Source organism: Heterocephalus glaber, unplaced genomic scaffold, assembly GCF_053883595.1.
Source record: "Heterocephalus glaber isolate CG9 unplaced genomic scaffold, H.glaber_assembly_v1.0 deba00001572, whole genome shotgun sequence".
Classification (NCBI taxonomy): Eukaryota; Metazoa; Chordata; class Mammalia; order Rodentia; family Bathyergidae; genus Heterocephalus; species Heterocephalus glaber.
In genome coordinates, this window is record NW_028258357.1 from 24,027,082 (window position 1) to 24,052,812 (window position 25,731).

A 25,731-nucleotide genomic window follows, 5' to 3' on the forward strand; every position below is an offset into this window, starting at 1 on the left:
GTGTGTAAATGCACATGCATGTGTCTGCACACATGCGTGCACATACAGGTAGGCCCACACACACATACAGCTAAGTATGTGTAGCCCCATTCCGGCTGATCACCTACATATGGATGAGACCTGTCAGCTGGGCTCTGAGGTTGCTTAAATCGGAGCAGAAATCCAGACCTCCGCAGAGCTGAGACAGCGCCTCGTTTCATAGAAGGGGGGCTGAGGCCCAAGGACAGAGGTCACCCAGCTCCCGGGGAGTCAGCAGGCAGATCCTGGCTGTGCGGGGGTGTCCTGCGTGCTTTCCTGCCCTGGGCCAGGCTCCTGCCCGTCTGCGGGGGAGCAAGGCGTGATGCGGAGCACTTGTCGGCTTGAGGTCTCCGGAGTAGCAGCCTGTCAAGGCAGGACCCAGGGTGCCGAGACTTCACACCAGGGACTCGGGGCCCCAAAGCCACCTGTCGGTGCGGGTGCTGATCTCAGTGATAGTCCGGCCTCTTGACTGGGGGCCCAAAGGCTCCTTCTTCTGTTTCCCTCTGAGTGGCCTTCCCAGGGCTGACACAGAGAGGCTGGGTGGATGGCAGATCCATCCCTCAGGACGCTCCGCCTGGACATCCACGCACAGGCAGTGGAGACGCAGTGTGCAAGGGCTGGGGTGCTCTGTTGGGCCCAAGCAGGGTCTTAGAGGAGACACAGGAGCAAGTGGCAGGGCACCTGGGGACAGACCCAGGGGAGGAGGAGGCCAGCCAGAGGCGACAAGACCTGCAGACAAGTGCAAGGGACGCCCGGGGTTCGAGGTGGCTTGAGGACTGAGAGGCCTGCAGCTCTGGAATCCCGCCGGACCATTCCCAGGGCCAGGGGCGCCACGGGGGCCTGGCTGACAAAGACACTATGCCATCCTGAGGGCCTCAGAACCCCTAGAAGCCACCTCCGGCCTAGGCAGGAGCCCCTGATTTGAAGCAGGTGCATAGCAAGGGAGCAACTGGCCCCCAACCTATGCCCTAGGGACACTCGGGCTCCCTGAGGAAGAAAGGGCAGATGTGGGGCAATCAAAGTGGCCTCCAATCAGCCACACAATTGGACCCCAGTGAGCAAGGCCTAGTGATTACACAGAACTAAATGAGGTCAAAAGTCCGTACCATCTTACTGCCAAAGTAAAAAAGATGATTACCTCACAAATCTACACCAAGGAACTGGAGAATTTAGAAGAAATGGAGGGATTTCTAGATACACGTGCATTACCAAAACCAAGAAGATTTTAAACTCCGGAATGATGCAGTAATAGGCAGGGAAACTGAATTTGTAATAATAATAATAATAAAAAATTCCTCAAGCTTTTTAATGAAACTGAAAGGGAAGGAGGCAAAAGGTGGAAATGCCAAGTATATGTCCAGGGCTCCTGGGTTAGAAAAGGGGCAGAGTTTCGACAGGCACAAGTCCATCAAGCCCGAACTTGGGAGACTGAAGCAGGAGGATCAAAAGAGAGACCGAAGCGATCCTGCATACACAATCTGAACACAGAAACAGAATCCTATCGAGCCAGCTGCTTTGAACTTGTTTCAGGCAAGGAGAAAATAAGAGAATGTTTCACAGGGGTTTCTGATACCTTGTCCGAAGACACCGGCTACCTGCAGATCAAATAAACAAAGCAAAGCAAAATACCTCATGGGTTCGCTCCAGATGGTGAATGGAGGTCCAAGCCTGGACTGGGGATCCCGGCTGGATGTGACCTCAGCAGAGCCCGCAGGTCCCCGGGCGGTCCGGTGGGGAGGGCAGGGCCTGGCTGCTGCTTGGCCCAGGGTGGAAATCACCCTCCAAGCCATTGCTTTCCTCTCTCGTGCAGGGCGGGCTGTGTTCTCCCAAAACCTGCCCGGCTGCAGCGGGTGGTTCCCTGTGCCCGGGGACACTGCCAGGTGCCAGGCCTGGACCCAGCTGCCAGCCCAGGGACTCCACCCCCAGAACAGAAATCACAAAGCGAAGCCAGTGCCCTTCCAGGTCTCCTCTAGCTCACTGCTGTTTTCTCAGCCTCCACTGTCCTCTTAAACAAAACAGGAAATTTCCCATTAAAAGGAAGGATGAGGAAAAAAGGAACATAAATGAAGTAGAGCAGCTGCTGCCCCCAGAGGCCTGGTCTGCAGGGCCTGCCCACACATCCTGCCTGACGGAGGAGAAACGGCTCCTCAGCCGCATCCTAAGGAAGGGGGCATCTTTCCGCCGGGCATTTCAATTAGCAGTGCTTTCTTTTCCTTGGGTTAGGTGTGCTCTCTCAGCTTCCTCCTCAGGAATTTCAGTAATCTTGAAGGCTGTGAGCCTCGGAGTTATGATCCGCTCTCTGTACCCCACAACCCCGGGGGCGGGGTGCAGACCATGGGCTCCTGCTCCTGGCAAGCAAGGGAGGGAAGAAGGGAGCATGCTCTGCTCTCACACTGCCAGCGGCAGGGCCCTGTAGGCTCCCCGTGTCTGGCTCCACGGCACTCGGGTGCCTGCCTATGGCTGTCTGGGTTCTGCCGCCTCACCTTCGGCTGTGCTCTGGTGGGCATGGTCCAGTGGATGCTGTGCCCAGTGGGAGGATGATGTCATGGCTTGTTCTGTGTGGCTCCGTCTTTGTCTCCAGAGGAGGGCGTGGGCTGCTGATGCCCCTGACACGCGGCGAACACCCGAGGGCAGCCTCCCTCACTACACTGACCTGTGGACCTGTGCATCCATACCACGCTGCCCACAGGGCTGGTGCCCCAGGAGGCAGGCTTGTGGATGCGCCAGGGCTCGGTGGCATGGAGCCCGGGTGGGAAGTGTCAGCACTGCTCCCTGACCAGGCACTGAGGCCTTCTGCAGGCCAGAACCCTGGTTATCTCAGGGGTGCTGATGGGGGTGAGAGAAGGTAGCCAGCAGATGTTGTTCTCAGAAACCTTGGCCAGAGCAGCGGGTGTATCAGGCAGCTCTGCTGTGTAACAAACACTGGAGAATGCAGTCGTAATCTGTGGGGAGCAAGCTGGCCTGCACTGCAGAGCCGGGCACGTGAGCAGCATGGACACTCCCTCTGTGGGCTTGCTCCTGCCTTGCCGGCTTGGGAGATCACCTGCTCCCCCTCCGGCAGGTGGGCCTGGCCAGTGACATCCTGGAAGGAGGCTCCTGGCACACCTGGACAAGTGGCACTGCTCACGCCTGCCCAGCCTCTGTGTGTGTGCTGTCTGCTCCTGGCCACCAGCCAAGCAAGTGACAAGTCTACCCCAGGCTCAGGAAACGGAGACTCCACCCCCTGGTGGCAGGAGCTGAGGCGCAGGGACTCGGGGCCACACACACACACAAGCACACGCAGGTTCCCCATTTGCACTCCACTATGTGAATGCAGGCTGAGTGTCCCTAACCCCAAATCTGAAATCTGAATCTTCATGAGCACCAACATGATGCACAGGAAGTTTCGGATTTGGGAGCAATTTGGGATTTGGATTTTTGGGTCAAGAATGCTCAACAGGTAAAGTTTACGCGAATGTGCTAAACTCTGAAAAAACTCCAGAATCTGAAACTTTCTTGTGCTGACCATTTTGGATAGGAAATGTTCACTCTGTCCTAGGATCGTGTCTGCACGGGGCCACTTAGCTCGTGTCCAGCAACACCCGGGTGGCATGGACACAGACACAACACGGTGACCGGGCAGCTGCTCTGCCACAGGCCTTGGTCACACTGCAGGACACGGGCCATGGGGGCCGTCTCTCCCTCCGGCAAAGCAGGACGGGACTCTGTCTGTGGCGTCCCCAGCAGAGCACGTCCCCAGACTTGCGGGTGTGCAGTGAAACCCGACGGCTGAAAAGCATCCCCTCTGTTAATTTTTATTCTCAGTCCTCTCTTTGCACATGGTGTTTCCGCTTCTCTCTCTCCCTCCCCTTTCGAGGGGGAGAGTCGGTCTCTTTCTGCTTAGAAGCAAGCGTGTCTTCCCCCTCCTCCATGAAGTGTAGAAAGAGTGCGATGTCCGGGCAGCAGAGTGACACTGGCCGCACGTGTGCTGTCCTAATCGTATTCTTCGCGGATGGATTCCTGCAGCCACCACGGTGCCCAGGACAGAGCCGTTCACCGCCATGGAGCTCCCGACTCTGCCCTGATGTGCAGCTTCCTTCTCGCCTGTTTCCTCTCTCACCTCTCTTCCTCTCTGGAGCCTGTCATGTTCGTAGAGTCCCATGGAAACTGCAATCGCAGGGGCCCGGCCTGGCTGCCAGGCCTCTCACCACCCCTCTCCTGCATTCTCTCGTTGTCACCAACCTGCCCCTTTGCAGACACTTGTCCTTGTCCAGGCACCTGAGAGCCACTGGCCTCTTTCTACTGCAATCCAGGTGTGTGGAGGTGGAGCGCACCTCCCCGGAGTCTGGGAGGCTGCGTCCCCCTCCCTGGCTGCTGGACTCACGGTCAACTAAATCTTGGTGGACAGAGCTCCAACAAACAGGCAGAAGCTGCAGGAAAAGGCCCTGCAAAAGGCTTGACCTCTTCTATGCTCACTTACAGAATTCACCTCTGTGGGCAGAAATAATTTGTTACAGGAAAAAAGTCAGGCAGGAGGGACCCCAGGGAGCCTGTCTGAAAGCCAGTTCCACTGCCAAGACAGAGGCACGGTTCCCCCATGACCTGTAGCATAGAAAGTGAGACCGCCAATGAGAAGGTATAGGTAGCAGGAACCGCAGGCACTAGGAAGCAGAAAGACACAGAGCACCTAGGCCAGGGAAACAGCCGCAAAAAAGAAAGTTTCCGGCCACTGAAAATAAAGGAGACAGACAGAGATATGTCTGAGCTTGATCAGCAGGCAGGCCTGAGGCGTGAGAAGGTATCTGCTGAAGACTCCCACCTTCGTTCACGGCTAACAGCTCATCTGTCCCTAGGTGACCCACAGCTCTGGCCACGCTGTGTCTTCCTGGAGACCGTCGACCCGCTCCTTATTTGGGACTCGGTGCTCAGAGTGGCGGTGGGACAGGATTCTGCAGCTCCTCCTCGCTCTGCTCTTCACCTGCGTGTGGCTGGCCATTTAGCCGGCACTGAAGGAGGACTCGGGACCAGCACACGGCTGAGTCCACTATTCAACCTCGCAAGTGGCACAGTCATGTGGAAAAGGGTTTGGCAATTCCTCAAAATGTTAAATACGGCGTCACCCTCTGATCCCACAATTCTACTGCAGAGTTGAAAATGTATGTCCACACCACAACTCTGGGTAAATATTCACACCCATATCACTCTCCAAACCAGAAGGGGGGCTACCTGAATGTCGGATAAAAGCATCAAAGATGGAGTTTGCACACAGAATACAACCTGGCCACAAACAGAGCAAGGTGCAGACACAGGCTGTATGAATGAACACTAAAAATGCTATGCCAGATGAAAGACACATGTCACAAAGCAACACATAGTGTGTGATTCTATTGCTTTGAAATATTCAGAAAAGGCAGACTCCCAGGATAGGAAGTAGATCAGTGGCTTCATAGCTGAGGGAAGAGGGCTGGGAAACTTGGGGGTCAGGGGGTCTATTTGGGGGTAATTGTAATGTTTTAAGGTATGATAGTGTTACTGATTGTACCACCTTTTGAATTTTTGAAAATACTGAAAACTACTGAACTTCAAACTTGAAAAGGGGTTTATGGCAAGTCAATTGCATTTCAGTAAAGCTCTTAAAAAGTAAAGAAGGAAAAAGATGTGACTTATCCCACAAAATACTTGCAGATAGACTCACTCAATGAGAGCCTGTTGGAAAATTAGTTCTAGGGGGAAGAAAAAAAAAAATCAAAGGAAGAAAATCCAATCTAACTAATGAACGCCTCTGTTACTTGGAGGAAGAGCTGGTAACTGTCCTGCGCCGGGCGTGGTGGACAGTGAAAGGCCTCTGCCCTGCCCCTTAGCATCTTCTCTCTGGCAGTGTGAGCCGGTGGGATCACCGATTTCCTGACACAGAAGAAAATCCAATGCGGGAGAGCTGGCGGGGGGCGGGTAGGAATGAGTCCTGGAGGGGGCGCGTCTGCCCACCCCTCCTCCTCCAGGAGCTCTGGGGAACGTGGGGTCGCGGCCAGGAAGCAGCACAGCGCGGCCTCTCAGGATGCTGTCCTAGCAGCGGTGATGCTTCCCCAGGGCCAGGCCTGCGGGGTTGAGGGAGAGGCGGTGAGCAGAGAGGGCCTCCCCACGGCTGGGAGTGCAGTGCAGCAGTGGCAGCTGGCACTCAGGCGCCTTCGTCCTCAGGGATGGGGAGGAAGTGACCTGAGACCCAGACCAGTGCAGAAGTGGGCAACTCGGGGAGATTTTATTTTCTTTACCCCTTGGGAAACTAGAGCCTCCCACTACCTGGCTTTCCTTCTGTTCTCTTTGCACACAAATTAATCAAATACATAGTTACTCCACCGTTCAGTTAGAACACGGCAGGTGTGGTGCGGGGAGAACAGCGGTGTGACAGACGCCCACCTGTGTGGGCCCCGGCAGGGGACGGAGGGCAGCAGTGCCCACAGCATCACGGCCCAGGGAGTGACTCCCAGCGCGGGCCTCAGGAGGAAGCGGCCACAGGAAACCGCTCTGCAAGGAGCCAGGTGCTCCCCAAACGGGGGCTTCAGATCCACCCTGGGACGCTCAGGCCCTGGAGAGCACAGCGGGGGGCTGCGGGCTGGGTCCCTCTGCAGGGCCAGCAGGGCAGTGGCAGTGACCTCGGGCGGAAGTCCTGCGACGCCTCCTCTGTCCTGGACGGTGACAGCCGCCTGGGGGCAGCACAGAGTCCCCTCCGTGGCAGCGTCCTGCATGAGCACAGTGGTCCAACACGAGCCACTGAGCAATGGCTCCTGGCTCCTGGCCTTCAAGGAGGGCATGGCCCTGGACCTGGCCTGAGCCTGGGGAAAGAAGGTGACAGAGCCTAGGGACAGGCACCCTCTGGAGCCTGTGGCAGGGCGATGCAAGGAGCGAAGCAGGGCAGGCGCCGCGCAGGCTCCGGCGGGCTCGGCAGTGCAGGCGGGTCCAGCAGCGAAGAGCAGGCGCGGGATGGCGACTCCTGCAGCCTGGACTCCAGGTCCCAAGGAGCCTCCTCGGGAGACCCAGATCGTTCACCTGCCCTGCCACTTCAGGAGCAGGAGGCCCTGGCACTCAGCACACCCCCGCTTCCCTTCCCATCAAGCCCCGAGCCCAGCAGGCCCTGGCTTCGGCGTGCAGGGCTGAGCACGGTGCAGTCAGCCCGTCCGAGTGTCCAGGTCCCCTTCCCTCGGGTCCTTCTGTCCCTCGGGTCCTGAGGGGAGCTGTCCTTACCGCCCTGGTCCAGCGGCAGCCACTTCCTGCCCCAGGAGGGCCCTCCACTGACTGTTCTTCCCTCCCTTGGCTTCCAGCCAGCTGCTGGACCCAAAGGGAACTCTCCTGACTTCCAGGAAGACACATCCGGCTCCCTCTCCAGGGCCACTCCTAATCCCCATCAACGACTCAATTCCCACTGCCCCACAGGCAGTGACTGGGTCTAGACCCCAGGGCTTAGTTTGCAACTGATTTCTAATCCATGACATGGAAAGGGAAGTCTGCTTCGGAGGTTCCTATCCTGGTTAAAAAGACACGGCCTCCTGAGGACAAAGAATTTTGGCTTTGCTTCCTCCTTCAAGCTTGGGAAGAAAGTGAAGATGAGACATTTGCCGCTGTGGCAGCCACTTTGTAACTATAATATGAGAAGCACAAAGGTAAAAATCCAGTGTGCTAAGAATGGAAAAAGGATGCAAAGAATTTGAGGGCTGGATGACACCGCTGAGCTGCCATACGGGCAAGCACGCATCATCTCCTTCGGGCGTAGAGCAGGTACTTCCAGCCAGGTCTTCCTGAGGTCGCAGAGAGGGCACCTGGCCCAGAGCAGGAAACCGAAGCAGCAGCTAGAGGTGAACTGCACGGCCTTGGGATGGCCCCGTGCTGAGGCACATTTCGCCCAATGAGCCTCCCCTCTTCAGGGCTCACGAGAGCCTCCCAGCTGGGCAGAGGCCAGGCGTCCAGGGAGGGGGACAAGGACCCGACAGCTGCTGGTGCGGCAGGTTCTGCTGAGAATCCCGGGTAACGGAGCACACGGCACCAGCACACGGGGACACGATCTGGGCCTCGCTGCTCCCAAGGGACAGCGCCGCCTGCCTGGCCTCCCGCCTCGGCGGAGGCGTCCACTGCCCTGCAGAGCGTCCTGGTGAGCACCGGTCCCAGCGCCCGGGCTGCTCACAGCACAGCAGCCCTGCCGTGCGTGCTGGCTCCAGGCCACACCTGGTGTCCTCAGTCACTGCAGGCGGCCAGCAGGGGATGAGGGACCGGTGCGATGGGTGTGGCTCCGAGAGCAGAGGAGCTGCCGGGCCTCGGGCGCCCACTGAGGTCAGGGACCCTGTGTCGTCCACCAGCCGCCGGACGGGTTCCTGACAGCGGCAACTGCAGGGTGGCTCCACCCTGCCCACCCTGACGCTCTCCTGTCAGCCCGGCTCCTCCTCAGGTAGCGGGGGAGTGGGGAGCAGCAGGCTGGCTCCGGCTCCCAGACAGTGCAGACACCTCACGCGTGTGTCTTCCTCAGACCCGTACTCTGTGGGACTGGGCGGAGCCGGCCTGACCTCTGACCAGGATGGCTCTCAAATTCCACAGCTGGGCCTTCATTCCTTGGCTCCGCTATGCCTGTTGGCATCGGGGACTGAAGCAGCTGCTCCGTCTCTGGTCTCAGGTTCAGCTTTTCTGAAGCTTTCAACTCCTCCCTGACTTATCTGCCTCTCACCACGCCTTCTTTAATCTGTCAAAACTGACCTGGGCATGGGGGCCACACCTGGCATCAGCATTCTGAGAGGCCGAGGCAGGAGGACTTCAAGTTCCAGCCCAGCTGGGCAACTTAGACTTAGTGAGACTCAAAACGAAAAGTTAAAACAGGGCTGGCAATGTAGCTTGGGGGGAAGGGCCTGGGCTCATGCCCCAGCACCACAAAACAAAACAAAACTAAAACCCAAAAAGAGAACAAAACAAAGAAGCCCCAGCGGACTCAGCGTCCAGGGCAGTGGAGTTTCTCCTCCCAGCTTGGGGGTCCTCATGACACCTGCACTAAATCGGCTCAGCAGCCGTGAGTCTGGTGGCTGACACTAGAGGTGACCCAGGAAGCCCGGCCTTTCCTGGATCCAGTCCCAGGACAGCCAGGCACAGGGACACGTCTGGGCACCTGGAGCTGCCACGGGGGTGCGGGCACCAGCAACTCACCCAGACACCCTGAGGGCCAGCAGCCACTGCCAGGACAGGGGACCCAGGGAGGGAATTACATGGCTGCAACCTCTGAGCTCAGAAGGGACCCCACAGGATGGGACCTAGCTCCCACAGGCGGCCAGCGTCTACAGCTGACTGAATAACCCACGAGCATGCCCTGCTGGTAACCTGATGGGCACAGGAGGCAGACAGCAGGACAGCAGGCCCCCTCCCGAGCCTCAGTCCGCCCAGCCCTGTCTGAGGAGCCTTGCGGGCACAGGGGCACTGAGAGGTCACCAGACGCCACCCAGCAGCTCAGCGTCACTTCCCGTGACCAGTGTGGCAGTGTGGCAAGACCCCGGGCATGGCCTTCCCCAGAGGCCACCCTGCAGCTCCCATCTGGAAAGCAGGAAATGGACCTTGGGCTTCCAAACTCTGGGGGCCGAGGCAGGTACAGAGGGCTCTTCCTTTCATGTGCATCCTTCCTGCCCACCTGTGTCCGCCCAGTGTCCTGCGCAATGTGTGTGGTGAGCCAGGGTCCAAGCCACGCAGACTCAGTGGAAGCAGAGAGGCCCAGGCAGGCCGCTGCAGGGCTTGGTCCCCAGCTGATTCTCAGACCACAGACCCAGCCTCTCCTAGGCAGAGCCATCCCTCGGGGTGTCTGCGGAGCCCCAGAACCTCTCTGTTGTGCCTGGCCTGGGTTCTGGAAGTCCTGCCTTGCTGACCCCCGGGATGCCTGCTGTGTGACACTCACAATGCTCCTGGACTCTCGGCCGCCCCTGGGTGGCATCCTCCCTCCTGGGTCTCGGTCCTGGTCCTCCTGAGCTCCCGTCTTCCTCACCAACATGAGCCCCACATCCGCCCACCGCGTCTCCTACTTCCCCTCACAGCAGGGAGGACATGCAAGGCCCTTGGGACTCACGTGCAAGGCAGTGCACATGCTGAGCCACCCACGTGTGACATCTGCAGGGCACCGCAGCCCAGCGCTCTGGGTCAGGGGAGCCCAAATCAATGTGGGCATTTCGCTGGGAAAGAGGAGGCGGGAGTGACAGAGGGCAGGCGGGCAAGAGGCCCACGAGGCCAGGCTGCAGCTGCTCGGGGATCTGCGCTAGGCGGGCCTGTGAGGGCGGAGCAGGCCTCTCTCCAGGGCCACAAGACCACACGGTTCCCGCCTGCCATGATGTCCTTCGACCTCCAAGTGTGGCCAGCGGGTGGCTGTGGATGTTAATCAGTTAATCACTGAGGGCCTAGTCGGCTGGATACACACCAGGCCCCAGGGTGACAGGGTGACAGGTAACCAGGCCGTGCACGGGGTGGAGTCACGAACCAGGCCCAGCTGGCCAGGCCGCCCATACACCCACGTCAGACCCGGTGCCTCCTCCCGCCTCGTCTTCAGTGGGGTCCGCAGCAGCCTGGCATCTCTGAGCTGGCTCAGAGCACATGCTCAGCCGAACCCCAGGCACCTACCCTATGCGCTGCTCCAGCACAGCCATTCTCAGCCGTCCTGAGTGGCCTGGAGGACACAGAGGTGTGGGGAGGAGACTCCAGGGCCACTCACGGGGTGCGGTACCTCTCCGCTGCTCTAACAAGCAGGCCCAGGCTCGGGCAGACCCCGGAGCTAGCTCTCCCGGTTCTGGAGGTGTGGGGGTACAGGCTTCTGGGGACCATCTGTTTCCTGTCCCTGCCCAGTGGCCGCCCAGTCCCGGGCACATGGCCCTTCCCCCAGCTGTGCAGCGTGTCCCTCCGGCCGCTTCTCACGTGCTCCTCTCTCTGCAGCAAGTCCGGGTCCACCCTCCAAGGATGCTCGTCACACAGAGTCAGCGGACAGCAAGGTCCCCCGCCTCAGGGTCACACGGGCACGGCCGCTCCCCACACAGGCGACTTCCACAGGGCCTGGGCGAGGGTCAGGCCGAGGACACCCTGGGGCTGTGACCTCGATGTCACAGGCAGGAAGAGAACTGAATCCCATCCTGAGTCCCCAGGCTGTCGTGACCCCACGCAGCCGCTTCCTGGAGCGCTGAGCTTTAGCGGCACAGGAGACCACCGCGCCTCAGGCACCCCGAAGGCCCAGTCTTCCCCAAGAGCTTCTGCCAGTGGTTCCTAACCCCGGGCCTCTACAGAGGCTGCGCGGCCTGGCTCTGCTTCACTCCATGCCTCCATCTCAGCCAGCTCCTCACAAGCAAGCATCACATCGCCTGCAGCTGCTTCTGCTTCCTTCTCCTTTGTCTTCTTCTAAGCCTTCCCTTCCTTATTTCTTTTTTGTGGTACTAGGGATTGAACACAGGGCCTCTGCTCTGAGCTCATCCCAGCCCCTTTATTTTAAGAGAGGGCCTCACTAATTGTCCAGGCTGGGCTTGAATTTGGCTTCTCCTGCCTCAGCTTCCATGAGTGCGGGTTGACAGGCATGCATCTCCACACCCAGCCCAGGAGTTCCTCCCTTCTTGTTTGCTGTTTAGTGTCTTAGGGTACCTGGCTCACAGTGGGCACTCAACACAGGCCCCTGAGCTAAAGTGACGCTCGTCTTACAAAGCTTGGGATCATAAGGGCAGGTTGTGAAATCTTCCCTACAAGTTAGAGAGAGACAGACACTGTGGGAGACTGAACACTGATCACGCCCAAGGCAGGCTGTGCAGAGTCAACCCCACAGCCGGCTGGTTTACAGAAGGGAGTCTGGCCAAGGCCAACGTGCCAAGGTCAGAGTAACTGGCACCCAAATTCCGTTCTCACAACTAAAACCTTCAGGCTAGAAGGACAATGTTGTAATTACAACCATATATTTTGCCTATTCGGTTCCTAATTCGAGAATGTTTTGTCTTGTCCTTTATGAGCCTCATTTACATTAGTTTCCATAGAAACCACTCATTGCCTTTACCCCAACTGATTGCCAATAAAACTCAGTGCCTGGGACTGGCCAGCGCCTTTGTCGGTTGTACCGGCATTGGTTGTCCTGGCTTGCTCTCCTAGTTCTGTCTTTCAGTTTTTTTCCTCAGGCCTGCATCGTATACTGGGCAGGACACTGGAACCTGACTACAGGGGTTGCCAGTAGAGACAGAGAGAGAGACAGACAGACAGAGAGAAATGAACTGAACCACGTTTTTTCTGTACCCCATCAGTTCACCCAGCCCACGCCGAGTCTTCCCCCAGCTGCTCGGAGCTCAAAACTGACAACCACATGGTGCCTGCCAGGGAAGCAGTGAACTCGGGACAGGCAGCCCAGCCAGTGAGCCCGACACTGCCATGTCCAGAGGCTCGCCGACGTTGGGAGTTGAGCAGAAGGCAGCTGTGGGCACGGATCCCACAGGCCTCCACTCGTCCCCACCCTGTCTGTGGGCTCCTTGGGGGATGCAGGATGGAGCCAGAGGTGCCCAAGAGATGATCCAGGATGGTATCTGTGCAAATGAGGGCTTGCAGCACGTTTGCGGGCGTGAAAAACCATTGCTGGACCTGGACAAACATTTTAGAATTTAAAACATCAAATAGAGTAGAAAAAAATACAAAATCCACTGTGCATAGTGTAACACTGCTGCGTGAAGACACGGTTTGAGTTGTACGTCTGCACTGTGTGTCTGCACACACATGTGCATGCGTACAGATGCGTGTATGCTCGCATACACACCCATGTTTCCTAGGTTGTGATACAGCGTTTCTTACTGTGGGCTACAGTCCAAAAGTGGCTGTGCACGGCATGTCACAGGTCTCGGAGCTGCCTGCTGAAGGCGACCGTGAGCTCCGCTAACAGCAGGCCTGGTGGGAAGCTCCACAGCCCACAGTGCTGGAGCTCAGTCATTCCACACCCACACCAGGACTCACTGGCATTAGAGGAGCCGGCGGGGCGCGTGGGGTGGGGAGCGCCCTGCCTCGCCCAGGGCTGCCTTCTTTCCCACCTCGAGGCCCTGAGGCGCTCAGGGCTGAAAGTGCCTTCAACAGCCTAGGAGGCCGGGGCTCTGTGAGGACAGGCTAACAGCCCACACTCTTACCGGACAGCACTAGGTCCGCCCCGCCGACTGCAGGATCCCTGCGGCCCGCCAGGCTCGGCCCTCGGCTTCGACCTGGGTGCAGACCTGATGCCAGGAGCCAAGCCCTCAGCCTAGAGGCCGCACGCTGCAGCAGACCCATGCCAGCCCACTGGTGAGGCAGGGCACGGCCGCGGAGAGGGCAGTACCTCTGCTCCTCCGGCAGAAGTGGGAGCCGTGAGCCAGTCCTGGGAGCGGGTGCCGAGCGCTGGCCCGGACGCGCTGCTGCAGCAGGGCCTGGACTTAACCCGGAGCCAGGCCAGTTCGCTGCGTGCGCTCAGTGCCTTGACCAGCCAGCCCTGACCTTTTCTGGCATTTATGATGCCGGGTTGGATTCTGATCACTGTTTGAGCTCTTGACACTAAATAAACAGTTGGCACTTTTCCCCGGGAGGTGCTAGAGCCAGGGTTTTAATCCCGTCTCCAAACACTGCTCCCTGATCCTTGCCCGCCCCACTGCTGCTCCCCTGCAAAACACCCAAGACACACAGTCCCTCCTGTGCAGCCTCAGCAGAGCTAGGCAGTACCCTGGCAGGAAGCCTTGGGCCAGGCTGTGCCACGGGGTCAAGCTAGGAGCGCCTGGCTGTGGGCAGCATTCAGGCGCCCGGGCAATGCATCTCCCCAGGCGATTCCAACCCCAAGCTGGCAAGGAGGAGCTCAGGGAACAGGGAACAGGAGGTGAGGGCCCGGCTTCGGAACTGGGTGGGGAGGCGCGGACCTCCCGTGAAGAAGACAGGGCGGGAGACCTCACCAGATCCCCAGCACCACACTGCCCAGGTGAGGCGAGGCTGCATCGTCGCCGCACAGCACCCCGGCTCCTGCAGCGAGCAGTCGCAAACAGGAACAGCCTGGAATCCGACGTGAGGCCCGAACAGTTGGAAACTGACACAGGCTCCCCCGAGAGCCAGCAAGCGTGCAACAGGCTGTGGGGTGCGCTCAGGAAAAAGGTGCCCTCACGGAGGCAGAGCCTTAGTCTCGGAACCCAACGGTCCTGTAACAGAAAACCTCTGGCGCTGTCAGCAGCAGAGAACCCAGCAGCAGAAACGTTTGAGCTGAGCTTTGCCCTCTGCTGTGTGGACACACAAGGGTTTACTCACCACCAGACGCGAGTGGGCAGCCTGGGCACAGGGGTCTGGTAAGCCTGGTTCTGCCGCTGGGAAGGGAGCTCCCTCCCACCCCGCTGTGGCCAGGGAGAGTCCACACTGATGACTTCCAGCCAGCGGGACTCCCCTTCTGACTGGTCTACAGTGAGAACATTTCCTTCCCCCAAATTAAAAAAAAAATGGAGCCAATGTCACGGGATAATGGGGTGTCCCTAAAATTCCAGGCTGGGAACACACATTTGCGGTGTGGACCTGCTGCCTATGCTGCTAGGGAAGTGTTTGGAGCCAGCCAAGAGCCCTGACTCATCTGAGCCTGGCGGGGGCAGAGGCAGGATCCACGTGGAGGGGGCAGATGTGGCTTGGGGTTCGCCTCACGCTAAGGCAGCAGCTGCCCCTCACGAAGCCCTGTTTCGAGGAGCCCTCACCTCCTGCACCCTGAATCTCTTCCTGCCTTGGACGGGGTGCCGGGCCCGGCTTTGGCCTCACTGAGTCAAGGCCTGGGGCGCCCCAGGAGGCCAAGACTCCCAACTTTGGGATTGCAGAGCCAAAGAGCCAGAGAGCGAGGGCCTGATTCTGTCCATTCGGGGACTGCACGGTCAGCACCACCTGGGGTGGCGGCAGGATAGCGCAGAGGCCGGGCCAGCAGGACACGCGGCGGACGACAGAGGGTGCGAAGCATCAGGGGACCCCGTGTGTGGCTCAAGCTTTGCCCCTGACAGCGCACGTCTGTGTGTGACCCACAGAAGGAAGGAGATGCCAAGTGACACCCATCTGATGATTTCCAGATCCTTCATCGCTTCAGGTCATCCAACGAGCAGGCGGCCTTCTCAGAGGAAGGCGGGCAGCCTGGGGCAGGCAGTGTGGCTAACAGGCTATAGCCGCGCATCAACACAGCCAGAGCAGCTGACCTTCTGGCCCCTCTCGGAGGTCTCCCCTCGAGCATTTTCCACTTGTGTGCACATCAGGAAAACCACTACAAGACCACCTTTGTTCCCAAGGAGTTCCCTTCAAGACTGGAAAGAAAATTCCTCTCTCTACAGGTCCCTTTGCACTGACAAACACTGATTTATTGTAATGATCTCCCAACAAGGCCCGTGCCTAATCTGCTTGACTGATGACATCGTTAATTAGGCTCCACAGGAGGAATGCCCGGTGGGCGAGCCAGGGCCCAGTGCCCCAAGAGCCCAGGCCCAGCTCTCAGCGGGAGTGACTGCAAAGCGGGAGTCGCGGAGCTGTGGGACTGGGTGCAAATTTTAATTTAGGCCTCATTACTGGATGAATGGGCTACCAAGTCTGCCTTCTCCTCCCTAACAGAACAGCTCTAAAATGCTGAAGAGACTCTGTTTATTTAGAATGGCTTGGCTAACCAGCCTGCTTCTGGGGATTGCGTATGACAGAAACTTAAACTGACTGAAGAAATTTAAAATCAGGGAAACTTGGTGTCTTAGTTACTTTTCTCTCATTGCTGAGACAAAATTCCCAACACCCAAAGTAAAAGCGGGACAGCTTTACTTAGCTCACAGTCCGTAGGGGTTTCAGTCCATCGTGGGCTGGCTCCCAGGCAGGGTGGCAGAGGCAGCAGTTCATGGCAGGGGAGACAGCAAAGGCAACACGGAGCCTTCAGAGCATCTTCCTGGCCTTTTATCTTTTCCAGACTACTCACGCTCTTAATCCCAGTGTCCTGGAGCCTAGCGCTGCACCAGGAATCAACCCCAGCACCATACACTGCAGATCCAGCCACCCCTGAAAAGCCCCACCTGTGACTGCATGAGGCTTGGCGGGGGGACACCGAGACACAGCCAGAACACCCTGCTCTAGGCTGCAACTCAGGCCAGCAGCACAGAGTCATCTCAGCCCTCCTGGGGCCCAGCACGTCCGCCCTGCCAGCAATAGCCAGGGGAGGTCTGCGGCCTGCTCGGGGCAGGGCCTCAGCCCACATCCTGAGATGGGATCCTCACTCTCTCACACTGAAAGCCAGGAAGAGGAGCGCAGGTTTCCAAGGGGAAAGCAGACTTCCTGCTGGTGGTAGCGGAGGGAGACGGATGCAGAGGACAAAGGGCACGCCTGTCACAGTGGAGCACAGAAGGGGCAAACGTGAGGGGGGTGCCACCCGTGGACACCAGCAACTGCGACCCCACAGGACACAGGGCCTCCTGATGACTCTGCAGCCTGCGGCCCTCGGTCCCCACTGCTGTGCTGCACCCGGTCAGGTCTCAGGCTCCTTGGAGGTTGTGCTGGGCTCTCACCAGCCTTGCCATGGCCTGGCACGCCCATCTGCCGCCATCTGGCTCCTGCCGGCTCTTCAACCTCCAATCCTGCTCCCCACCAGCTTCCCGCCCTGCCGAGTCTCAGCACCAAGTATTCAGGGCTCAGAGAGCCCGGACATCCAGGGACACCAGGCCATGCTCTTCCGTGCCTCCTGCCATCAGTCTGTGCTGTCCCCATTTCAAGTGGCCATGGGTCCCCTTTCCCACAGGGAGGTCACCAGCCAGTCCCCAAGGGCCCCGTTACTTAGGTTGGGGTGATGGTGCTCCCACACCCAAAGCCAGGAGCTCCCTCCACAAGGGGCCCTGTGCTGGGTGTGCAGCCCCCTGGGCCTCACTATTCCCTGTCATCATCTGCTCTTGCTGACTCCTGGGGAGATGGCAGCAGGTCCTCATGGGCTTGGTGCTGGCTCGGAGACGGATGAGGAGGACTGAAACCCCGAGGAGGAGTTGGCGAATGGAAGAGGAGCCAGGCTGCCATCTTGGCTGTGCCACCGACCACGGGACAGTGTGTGGCTGAGAGGAGCTGATGTGGATCATGTGGACGGGAGGCGCAGTCCAGCCAGAGCAGGAGCCTGGAACAAGCTTCCTAAAAAGGTCCCCAACTGGTACAAGACATTGAGGCAGACAGAAAACAGGTACAGGTACACTGGGACTCTGCACACATCTTCGGCAAATCCAAAACTGTTTCAAAATAAAGTTTATTTAAAAAAATCTAAATCCCAACACGAGCAACCAGTCCTCCCTCCCCACGTGAGGTGGGGGCTTCAGTGCTGCCTCCTTTCTATATTCTATTACGTACTCAGAAACATTTTGAAAAGGGATTATTGGCTGGGGTTCAGAAATCCTCTCTCTTATCTTATAAGAAGTTTGCTATCATGGGATGTGGCCTGCAGTCTTTTATGACACCTGGGCAGTAAAGGAGGAAGTCCAAGGCCCACCAAAAGGCAAACCAGAAAAGTGTGCGCATGCTTGTGTGTGCACATTAACACACATGTGTACACATAGATGTACACCAAGTAATATGTCTGTGACATGCATTACTGTATGCACTGTGTGTATACAGAATGACAAGCACCGATTTCCTCCCTCCTGAGCTGGTCCCTCCTGGAATTTCCAGAAGATCAGGAACCCCAGCTGGTCCTGACAGGACGCATGGCTTGAGCATGTGTGTGTGAGTGTGCGTGTCTGTAGGTGTGTGTGAGTGTGCGTGTACGCCTTTCTGTCTGCTTAAGGGACGCGGAGCTGCTCTGGGTTGCGCTCGGCAGTGACATGCTCTGAGAAAGTCAGATACTCCTGGGAACGTCATGGGATTGGGATTATGGCATGTCACACGGAAGAGTCCTCCAGACCTCTGCACTGCACATCCAAAGGAGCAGGCACCTCTGCACACAGCAGCTTCCTGGCGCCCCGGATTTAACACATTCCGCTTTCCCCTATTTCATCCTACAATTCTCAAGGATGCCCAATGCGTTTCTGTTCCACGGCTCCATGCACCGACTGCCCTCTTCCCTGCCCACCAGGAGCAACTCTCCCAAAGCCTGAGACACGAGCCAGGTATTTGCCAGGAGCAGCCGTGGCACCAACGTCCCGGGACCACGCGGGCACGCAGCATGAGGCACACATGGCCAGCTGAGACCCAAGGTCAGCCCTTCTTCTGTACCCCAGGGCCCGCCGCGCCTCCCCCACACCACTCAGGGATGAATGGAAAAGCTAGCGCGATAATGCTAATGAAATAACAACAGCAGCCTCCGGGCTCCTAACAGGCCACGGACTGCGGATGCATCACAACTTCCCAGAAGAAAGACACCTCTGTCAGGTCACGCACGTGAGTCACCTCTCCAAGCGAGAAATGGGAAAATGTGCAAAACAGTGCATTTCAGAGCGAGACCTTGGAACAAATACCTGCAAGGTGCCAGGTGAGTTCCACATCTGACTCCCCTGAGGAGACAACAGAAGGAGCCAAAGTGCACAAGAGACCGGCCTCTCACCAGCGCCTGGGACCCCCGTGCCCACCTGTGTCTCCCTTAGGACAGGGTCCCACCCACAGGACAGAGAAGCCTTCCCAGCACTCCTCCGCCTCCACAGGGCACCGGTGCTCACTGATCACGTCCTGTAATATGAGGGCTTCCCCACCTCAGCAGTCTGCAGGTACAGAAACCATAGCACCCGGGTGACAAGGTGACGCCAACCAGAACAGCAGCAGCCGACATTCTTGGTGGCCGATGCCGTGGTCTGGACGGTCTGAGTGTTGCCCAGGGGCCCACTGTGATGAAGGCTTCGGTGCCCAGAGCCGGGGGGATGTAGGAGCCTTGCAGAGGCCCCGGGGGAGGCCCTCCAGTCCCTAGCCCTGCTCCTGGGCGGCCCTGACTGTGGCTCCTCCCGGAGGGGTTGGGAAGGACGGAGCCTGGCCCAGCTCGGCTCCCACTGCTCCTGGCTTGAGCCCCATCCCTTGCCCCTGACACACTCCCGCCACTGCGGTTCAGGGGTGGCCCCAGCCATGATGCTTGGCTGTGCCCTCTGGATTCGATCCTCCTGAACTAACAAACAACAGCTCTGTGTAAGTGACTTTTCTTGGGCACTGCCTCACAGCGATGAGAAGCTGACCGATGCCAGCTCAGCATCCCCATCTCCATTGTCTACAGCAGATGGAGGTTCAGAGCTGGTACAAAGCCCCGAGGCTGCAGACACCGGGCAATGCACACCTCAGCCCTCGGCTGGCCACCTGGCTGGAAAGCAGGGGGATGCCCACCTCCTCCCCTGGTCACAAGGCTGAACACGTGCTCGGCTCCTCGCCCCAGAGCTGGCCCTGTGCCTTTCAGAAACACATGCCATCAACGAGGCCCACTAGGTTGGGAACCTGATGACAGCGGGCAGGGCTCCCCCTCCACCCCATGTCTCCCGATGCAGTGACAATGGGAGGCAGGAGCCCCCGACAGCCAGGGAGTGTCACCCTGCTCCTCCTCTTCCTGTGACTCACAGTGCACCAGCACCGCTGAGCCCAGCCTTTGTCCTTGACCAATACTCGGCCTGGCTGGACACATCGAATCCAGCCACCTCAGGAGCAGGTGTCCACCAGAACTGGTGCTCTGGCTTTCCCGAGTGGGGCGCACACCTGGAGGTCCAGAAGGGAAACAGGAATTGCCAGGTGAAAACAGCTACTTTTATACCAAACAGCTGCATTTCCCTTTCTTGAAGGACCTGGTCTGCCCAGGCCCTCTGCTGTCCCACACTGGCCTCACCGTCCAGTGCTCTCCACCCTGGCTCGCTGAGCATCTCTGGCTCATGTCCTCTGCTCCACGCCCAATGCCAGCACCCTGCTGCTGGCTGCTCCCCTGTCCTGCACAGCCTGGAGCAGTGGCTCTCCACTCTGCCCAAAGCCCGTTCAAGGGACGCAGCGCCCTTACTGTCTCTTCCTGCGGGGTCTGTCATCCAGAAGCAGTAACTGGCGTGGAAAATTCCCAAATGTATGGACCAACAGTCCACACATTTGGACTGAATGCCATTCTACCTCATGTGATAAAATTTGGGTGAAAAAGGGAAAGTACAATACAGTGTTTTAAGAAACAGGCTACATTCATGTGACGTTCATGATAGTGCTGTATACTGCTAGAACTGCTCTATTTTATTACTGCTGTCAATGTCTTACTGTGCCTACTTTAAATTAAACTTTGCCATAGGTCCGCAATGGCGAACCTTGTAGAGCTTTCAATGATAAAAACAGCCCTCTGTGGCATGTGTGCCACAGGTTCCTACCACTGCCCTAGGTATATGTGTAAAAAATCACATGTAGGGTTCGGGATGATCTATGGCTTCAGACTTCCTGGGACCTTGGGGAACCTCCATAATGAGGAGTGCTGTGTGGTTCCTACCTTATCGCTCAGATCACCCCACACTCAGCCAAGGGGGTCTTCTGCAAATCTGTGAATCTCAGCCTATCTCCTGAAGCCCTGACCCATCTTCCAATAGCCTTGGGATGAACCTACAGCCAAGACGTGTGAGAGCCTTCCTAGTCCTCTGGCCTCATTCCCCACAGCTTCATCCTTAATCATCCGCTTTATCTGGCCACCATCAACCAATGCAGCCTTTGCCTAGCATGCACCTACAGAGACAGTTAACTGCGCAAACCACAGAAACCTGAGCTCACCACCTCACAAAGTGGAAGAGTGAAATCACGGACAAAAGGAGGAAGTACGGAGAGTATATAAGGAAATAAGCAGAAAAATAGTTCCTGGCTCTTAGGAGGGGGACTCTGACAGCGCAATTCTGGGGTTCTCCTTCGTTTTGGTCCTTGTACAGATAAGCAGAGCACTGGAACTTGTTTAAACAGGTTTAGAAAAACAAGTTGGGGTTCAGGAGTCTAAAGAAAATCAGATACTCAGTTGGCCATGTTCAAAGGAAACCCAGTTTAAAGGAAACTGGTTGCTCTGCATTTTTAAGTCCTCTAAGTCCAGCCCAGAGGTAGAGAGGAGCTGTCAACTAACCACATATTCTGCCCAAGAAGCTGGGTCCTTATCAGCCCATTCTTACCTAACTTGTCACCCTTTTCCCTGCATCTGCATGCACGTTTTTAAGCATGACCAGCTGTATGGCTGGAATTAGCTCTTCACTTGGTGCATGTGAGATTTCCTTTGCATCTGATGGACTCTATCTTAGGCCCTGCCCCCGCTACACTACTATGTGCCAGGCGCTGGTCTGGGTGCTGGGAGACAGAGGATGTGTAACAAACAACAGCCCTATCTCACGGAGCATAGGTTCCAGCAGGCAGGACACAGAGGGACCAAGAGCAGCCTGTGGTACCTGGGGTCCTGGCCTGCTGGCTGGCAGCACGGTGGCTTGAGAAGGCATTGTAGGTGACGAGGAGGTGGCGAGTGATGCTGCAAAGCGATGTTAGGGCGCAGCTGAGATGGATGGAAGGCAGCTTAGGCTGTGGATTAAACGGGACCCTTGGGCACAGTCTCGCTGGCAGCTGAGATTTGGGAAAGACTGGAAGGGCTTTCGGTCTGGCACATGGGACAGGTGTGGGACCAGTGTTCAGGGAGCGAGAACCTCAGTGAAGAGGACACAGGCAGAGGCCACCCGGGCTGACACTTCCTTCAGTGCTGCCTGTACTGTCCTCTCTCTGGACCCAGGCAGGGACAGGCCGGGGCTGACATCTCCCCACCAGCACCCCTGACCAGCCTTGCCTCCCCAGTCCCCTTTCCCGGCCCACCCCGAGGCCCAAGTATGCTGTGTTCAACAGGATCAGACAGAGTGCACGGCTCAGCAGTGTGGACTCTGAGGCCAGCCTTCCTCAAGTTGGGTTCTGTCATCACCACACTGAGTGATGACAGCCAAGCTGCACACAGACATCCCTGAGGGCCACCTGAGGCCACCGGGGCCAGCTGGGGGGGGAAGGGAGGGGAGGGTGGGGTCTGGCTATTTACGGCTTCATCCCCAGGGCCAAGCCAGAGGCTTCAAAGGTAACCACATAATGAAAGAATGGATGGCTGGGGAAAAGTGGAAGGTAGGAAGCGGGAGAGGGAAGAAGGAAGAGGGGAAGGCAATGTGGCAGGAGGGAAGGAAGAGAGAGAAGGGGTAGGAAGAGGAGAGGGGGAAGGAGGAGAGGAGCAGAGGGGAGGAGGGGCAGGCTTCTCTTCTGAGGGTCTCAGGATATTCAGGTTTACGAACAAGAGAAAATCACACTGAGGAAAGGGAGGACACTGTTATTCATTAGATAACATGCAACGCAGAGCCACTGTCTGCTGGAAACACTGAAATAAATCCCACCGGGCCGCTGCTACCGTGGCAGTCCTTCACCTTCACAGAAAACGGCAAACGGCCACATGAAGTGGTCATCAAGCTGCGGTGAGGAGGCTCACAGGAGAGGACGGAAGCCTCTTCCCCAGCCTGCCGGGTAGAAAGCCCTTGGTGCCACCCCAAGGATGCAGACTCCACGATCCGGTGCACGAGCCACACGCACCCAGCAGCAGAGCCAGAGCGCCGGGCCCAGGAAGATGCGAGGGGCCAAGGAAAGAGGAGACAGTGTGGGGCCAGGACGTTCTCCAGGAGGAGAATCAGCCACAGCGGGAGTCAAAACCCCAAACGAAGCGGTGACTCTGGTGAGTGTGCAAGAGACTCTCCTCACACATGCTCGGGTGACAAAGAAAGGCCTTTGGCTGACTCGCAAGACAGCGACCGCGCACACAGGTCTGGAGGGCTGACCGAGCACCGCCCACAGTTCCCAACCTCTGACACACTCGGATGTCCTAGTGAAACAACAAACCAAAGCGCTGATGAACAAAGGGCCGAAGAACATTTCCAACACTCCAAAATCAATACTCATTCGCCTATCTCAGAGGCGTTGTTGGCAATCAGAGTATTATATTTGATGAAAAGAGAAAAGCAATAAATGCACATAAGTGTGCCAACACTCAATTATATGCAAACAAAATACACACATTTGATATTTACTGGCTACAAAGTATCTTCAGCTGAGATCTCCATAGATCTCACTTCGTTCACTACAGAAATACCAACTCTACATTCACTCTTGAGTACTTCAAACTGAGGTAGAGTTGGTATTTAACTACATTGTAATTCCTTACTGACTTTGCCCTCGTTTGGGCTGAACTCATCTTTAAAAAATAGGCAGCCGCTCCGGCTGGCATGCTGACACCTACAGAGACACGGGAAATGAGCTGCCGTCACCTCTGAACCTGTGGAACACTGCCCACAGCTCCGCGATGTCCGTGGCGAAGGTGATGTCAGTGTCCAGGACGATGACCCTCTCCAGGTTGGCAGGGAGAGTCTTGGTGAGGACGAGCTTCATGAGGCCGTAGATCCCAGAGTAGTGCTTGTTGGGGATCCAGGAAACTTCAGACTGCACAGAGCATGGCAGAGAGAGGGGAGAAAGGGGAAAATCACCACATTAGTCTTTGCTAAATCATTATAAACCATGTCTGAGAGGTAAAAAGTATCCAGCACAAATTTTTTGCATAAATGATTAAAATTTTTCTTATAGATTTGTTCATGTGAAGTTGTTTTGGAGCAAATGTATCTGAATCAAGACTCAGTGGCACTGCACCTGCCTCACAAATGCAAGGTCCTGAGTTCAATACCCAGTACTGCCAAAAAAAAAAAGAAAAGTAATAGTTATGAAAGAATTACTACATGCAAGCCTTATGCTGTGATTTAAAAAAATTGTTATTAGAGAAGCTATACCAGTCCACTGGAGAAAAATAAAGATACACAAAAGGAAGACATCAAGATATTTGAATCAGACTATGTACTCTTTCTACAACCAGCACCTACTTGTTCCCAGGTGGGTGTATTTCTTTAAGATACATTCTATTTCTGTCATCAGCGATTACAGAGATTCCTGATTTAATGACAGGGTTCCATTCCTGGGACTAGATTGTTAAATGAATTGGTTACTGTATATGACGTGCACATTCGAGTGTTCAGAACAAAGAAGCGGTCAGAGGAAACTCCAACCCCAAGGCTTTGCTTTTATTTGTACAACTCTTACATGGAGCGCTGTCATGTGTAACAGAACATGAAACTGCAGTGCTGAACTATACAGCACAGGCAGCAAAAATTATAGCACTGTATTGCAGAAAAAGCCACCAAAAGGCCGCACTGCCCCTCACGTTCCTGAGTTTCAAGTATGAGCAGCAGGTCAGAGTCTGAACATTCATTAAACAGGCATTATCTGTACTACTGAATGGCATTTTTCTACTCTGTTTATCTGTACCTGCTAAGCTGTGTTGCGTAGGACAGTGCTTCAGTTGTCTTTTTGTTCTGAGATAAACACACAAGGAAGACCCTGACAAAATCCATGTGACACTGTCCACCTGACAGAAGAGGGTCACTCACAAGGGCCACAAAGATGACCCAAGGACTTTGACACCGTGACCCTCATGGCCCCTAACAGAACAGCCAAGAACCCAAGGCAGCCAGACGGGCAGGAAGGCGTGCATTTTGGTATCAGTGGAATCTAAGCAGAAGACGAAACAGAATCGGGCACAGTCGGGCACACGGAGTTGCTTCTGAAGGTCACGACGGGGGGCAGTTTCCATGGAGCAGAAGCACACATCTCATTTCCAAGATGCTCACCTGCAGCAGACCCCATTAGTGGGCACGGGGTCAGCACTCAAGGTTCCAGAAAAGACGCATCACCTTTGTCCCTGTAACTCCATTTAGAAACGATGTTCATTAAGAAAAAAAATAACTCACACTTAAAGACAAAATCCTCCACGTCTTATTCTGAGATGCTTATCACCATGTTATAAAAGTAAAGAAACAGCAATCATCCCAAGCCCCCAAATGGAGCAGTTAATTACAACATGGCACACTTTCATCAGATAGCACATGGTGCTGTGGCTTAAAACAATGTAGATAAAAATAAAATTTAAAAATCCTATATATATTAAAAGAAAAAAGGCAGCTAAAGCTTGTTTAAAAACCACAATGTGTTATCAAACAACACCCAGCCACATGCAACTGACAGATGTGGAGAAGAAGCGACAGATGCAGGACACCCAGCTACAAGGACCAGCGAGGTGGCAGGGGCCTCTGTCCCCCTTTGCTGGCTACAGCCACGTGCACGCACAGGTCTGTACACACACGCACACACGCACACGCACACGTAAGTGAGCTCCTAAGCACGAGCAACCACGCTTGCTGCACAGCTAAGCAGCTAAGCGCTCCGTTCTTGCTAAAGGACCAAGATCGGCGGGGTGGGTGTGCGGGGCCAGGAAGCTGCCGTGGGACCTGATGAGAAACAACCCTGGGGACTGCGCGAGGCCCACAGCGGCTCTCCGGCCCACTCCATGTTATTCCTCCCCCGGTTTAAAATGTCATTTGCAGGGCCGGGGATTTAGCTCAGTGGTTCCGGCGCCTGCCTCGAAGCGCAAGGTCCCGAGTTCCATACTCGGTACCAAAAAAAAGTGTCATTTGGCTACTCCCTATTCTCTGCTTTGCAAAGTCTCTTTGCTGAGACGAGCACAGTTCTGACCAGAAATAAAGGAGACACGCTGATGGGCTGCATCATCTCAAGGGCAAGGAGGAGACCCTGTCTGTCGCCACTGCCACCGTGTTCCTGGGCAGCAGCGGGGAGGAGGAGAAAGGGGAGGGCTCACGTGGGGGCTCCAGCCCGTGACACGTGTCTGAGCTCTCCAAGCCTCAGTTTCCCCGTCTGTAAATGGAGATGGTG

The 25,731-nt window shown here is 56.5% G+C and overlaps 1 protein-coding gene across 6 annotated transcripts in view; it reads right to left on the bottom strand.

Annotated features, from left to right (window-relative positions):
* Large1 (LARGE xylosyl- and glucuronyltransferase 1) overlaps window positions 1–25,731 on the bottom strand; it is a 334,576-nt gene that overhangs the window by 107,128 nt on the left and 201,717 nt on the right. For all 6 annotated transcript variants that reach the window (XM_087192775.1, XM_021258337.2, XM_087192773.1 and 3 more), the window contains one exon: window positions 23,226–23,397. In XM_087192775.1, coding sequence (XP_087048901.1) covers window positions 23,226–23,397 — 172 coding nt within the window. The remainder of the gene's footprint in view (window positions 1–23,225; window positions 23,398–25,731) is intronic.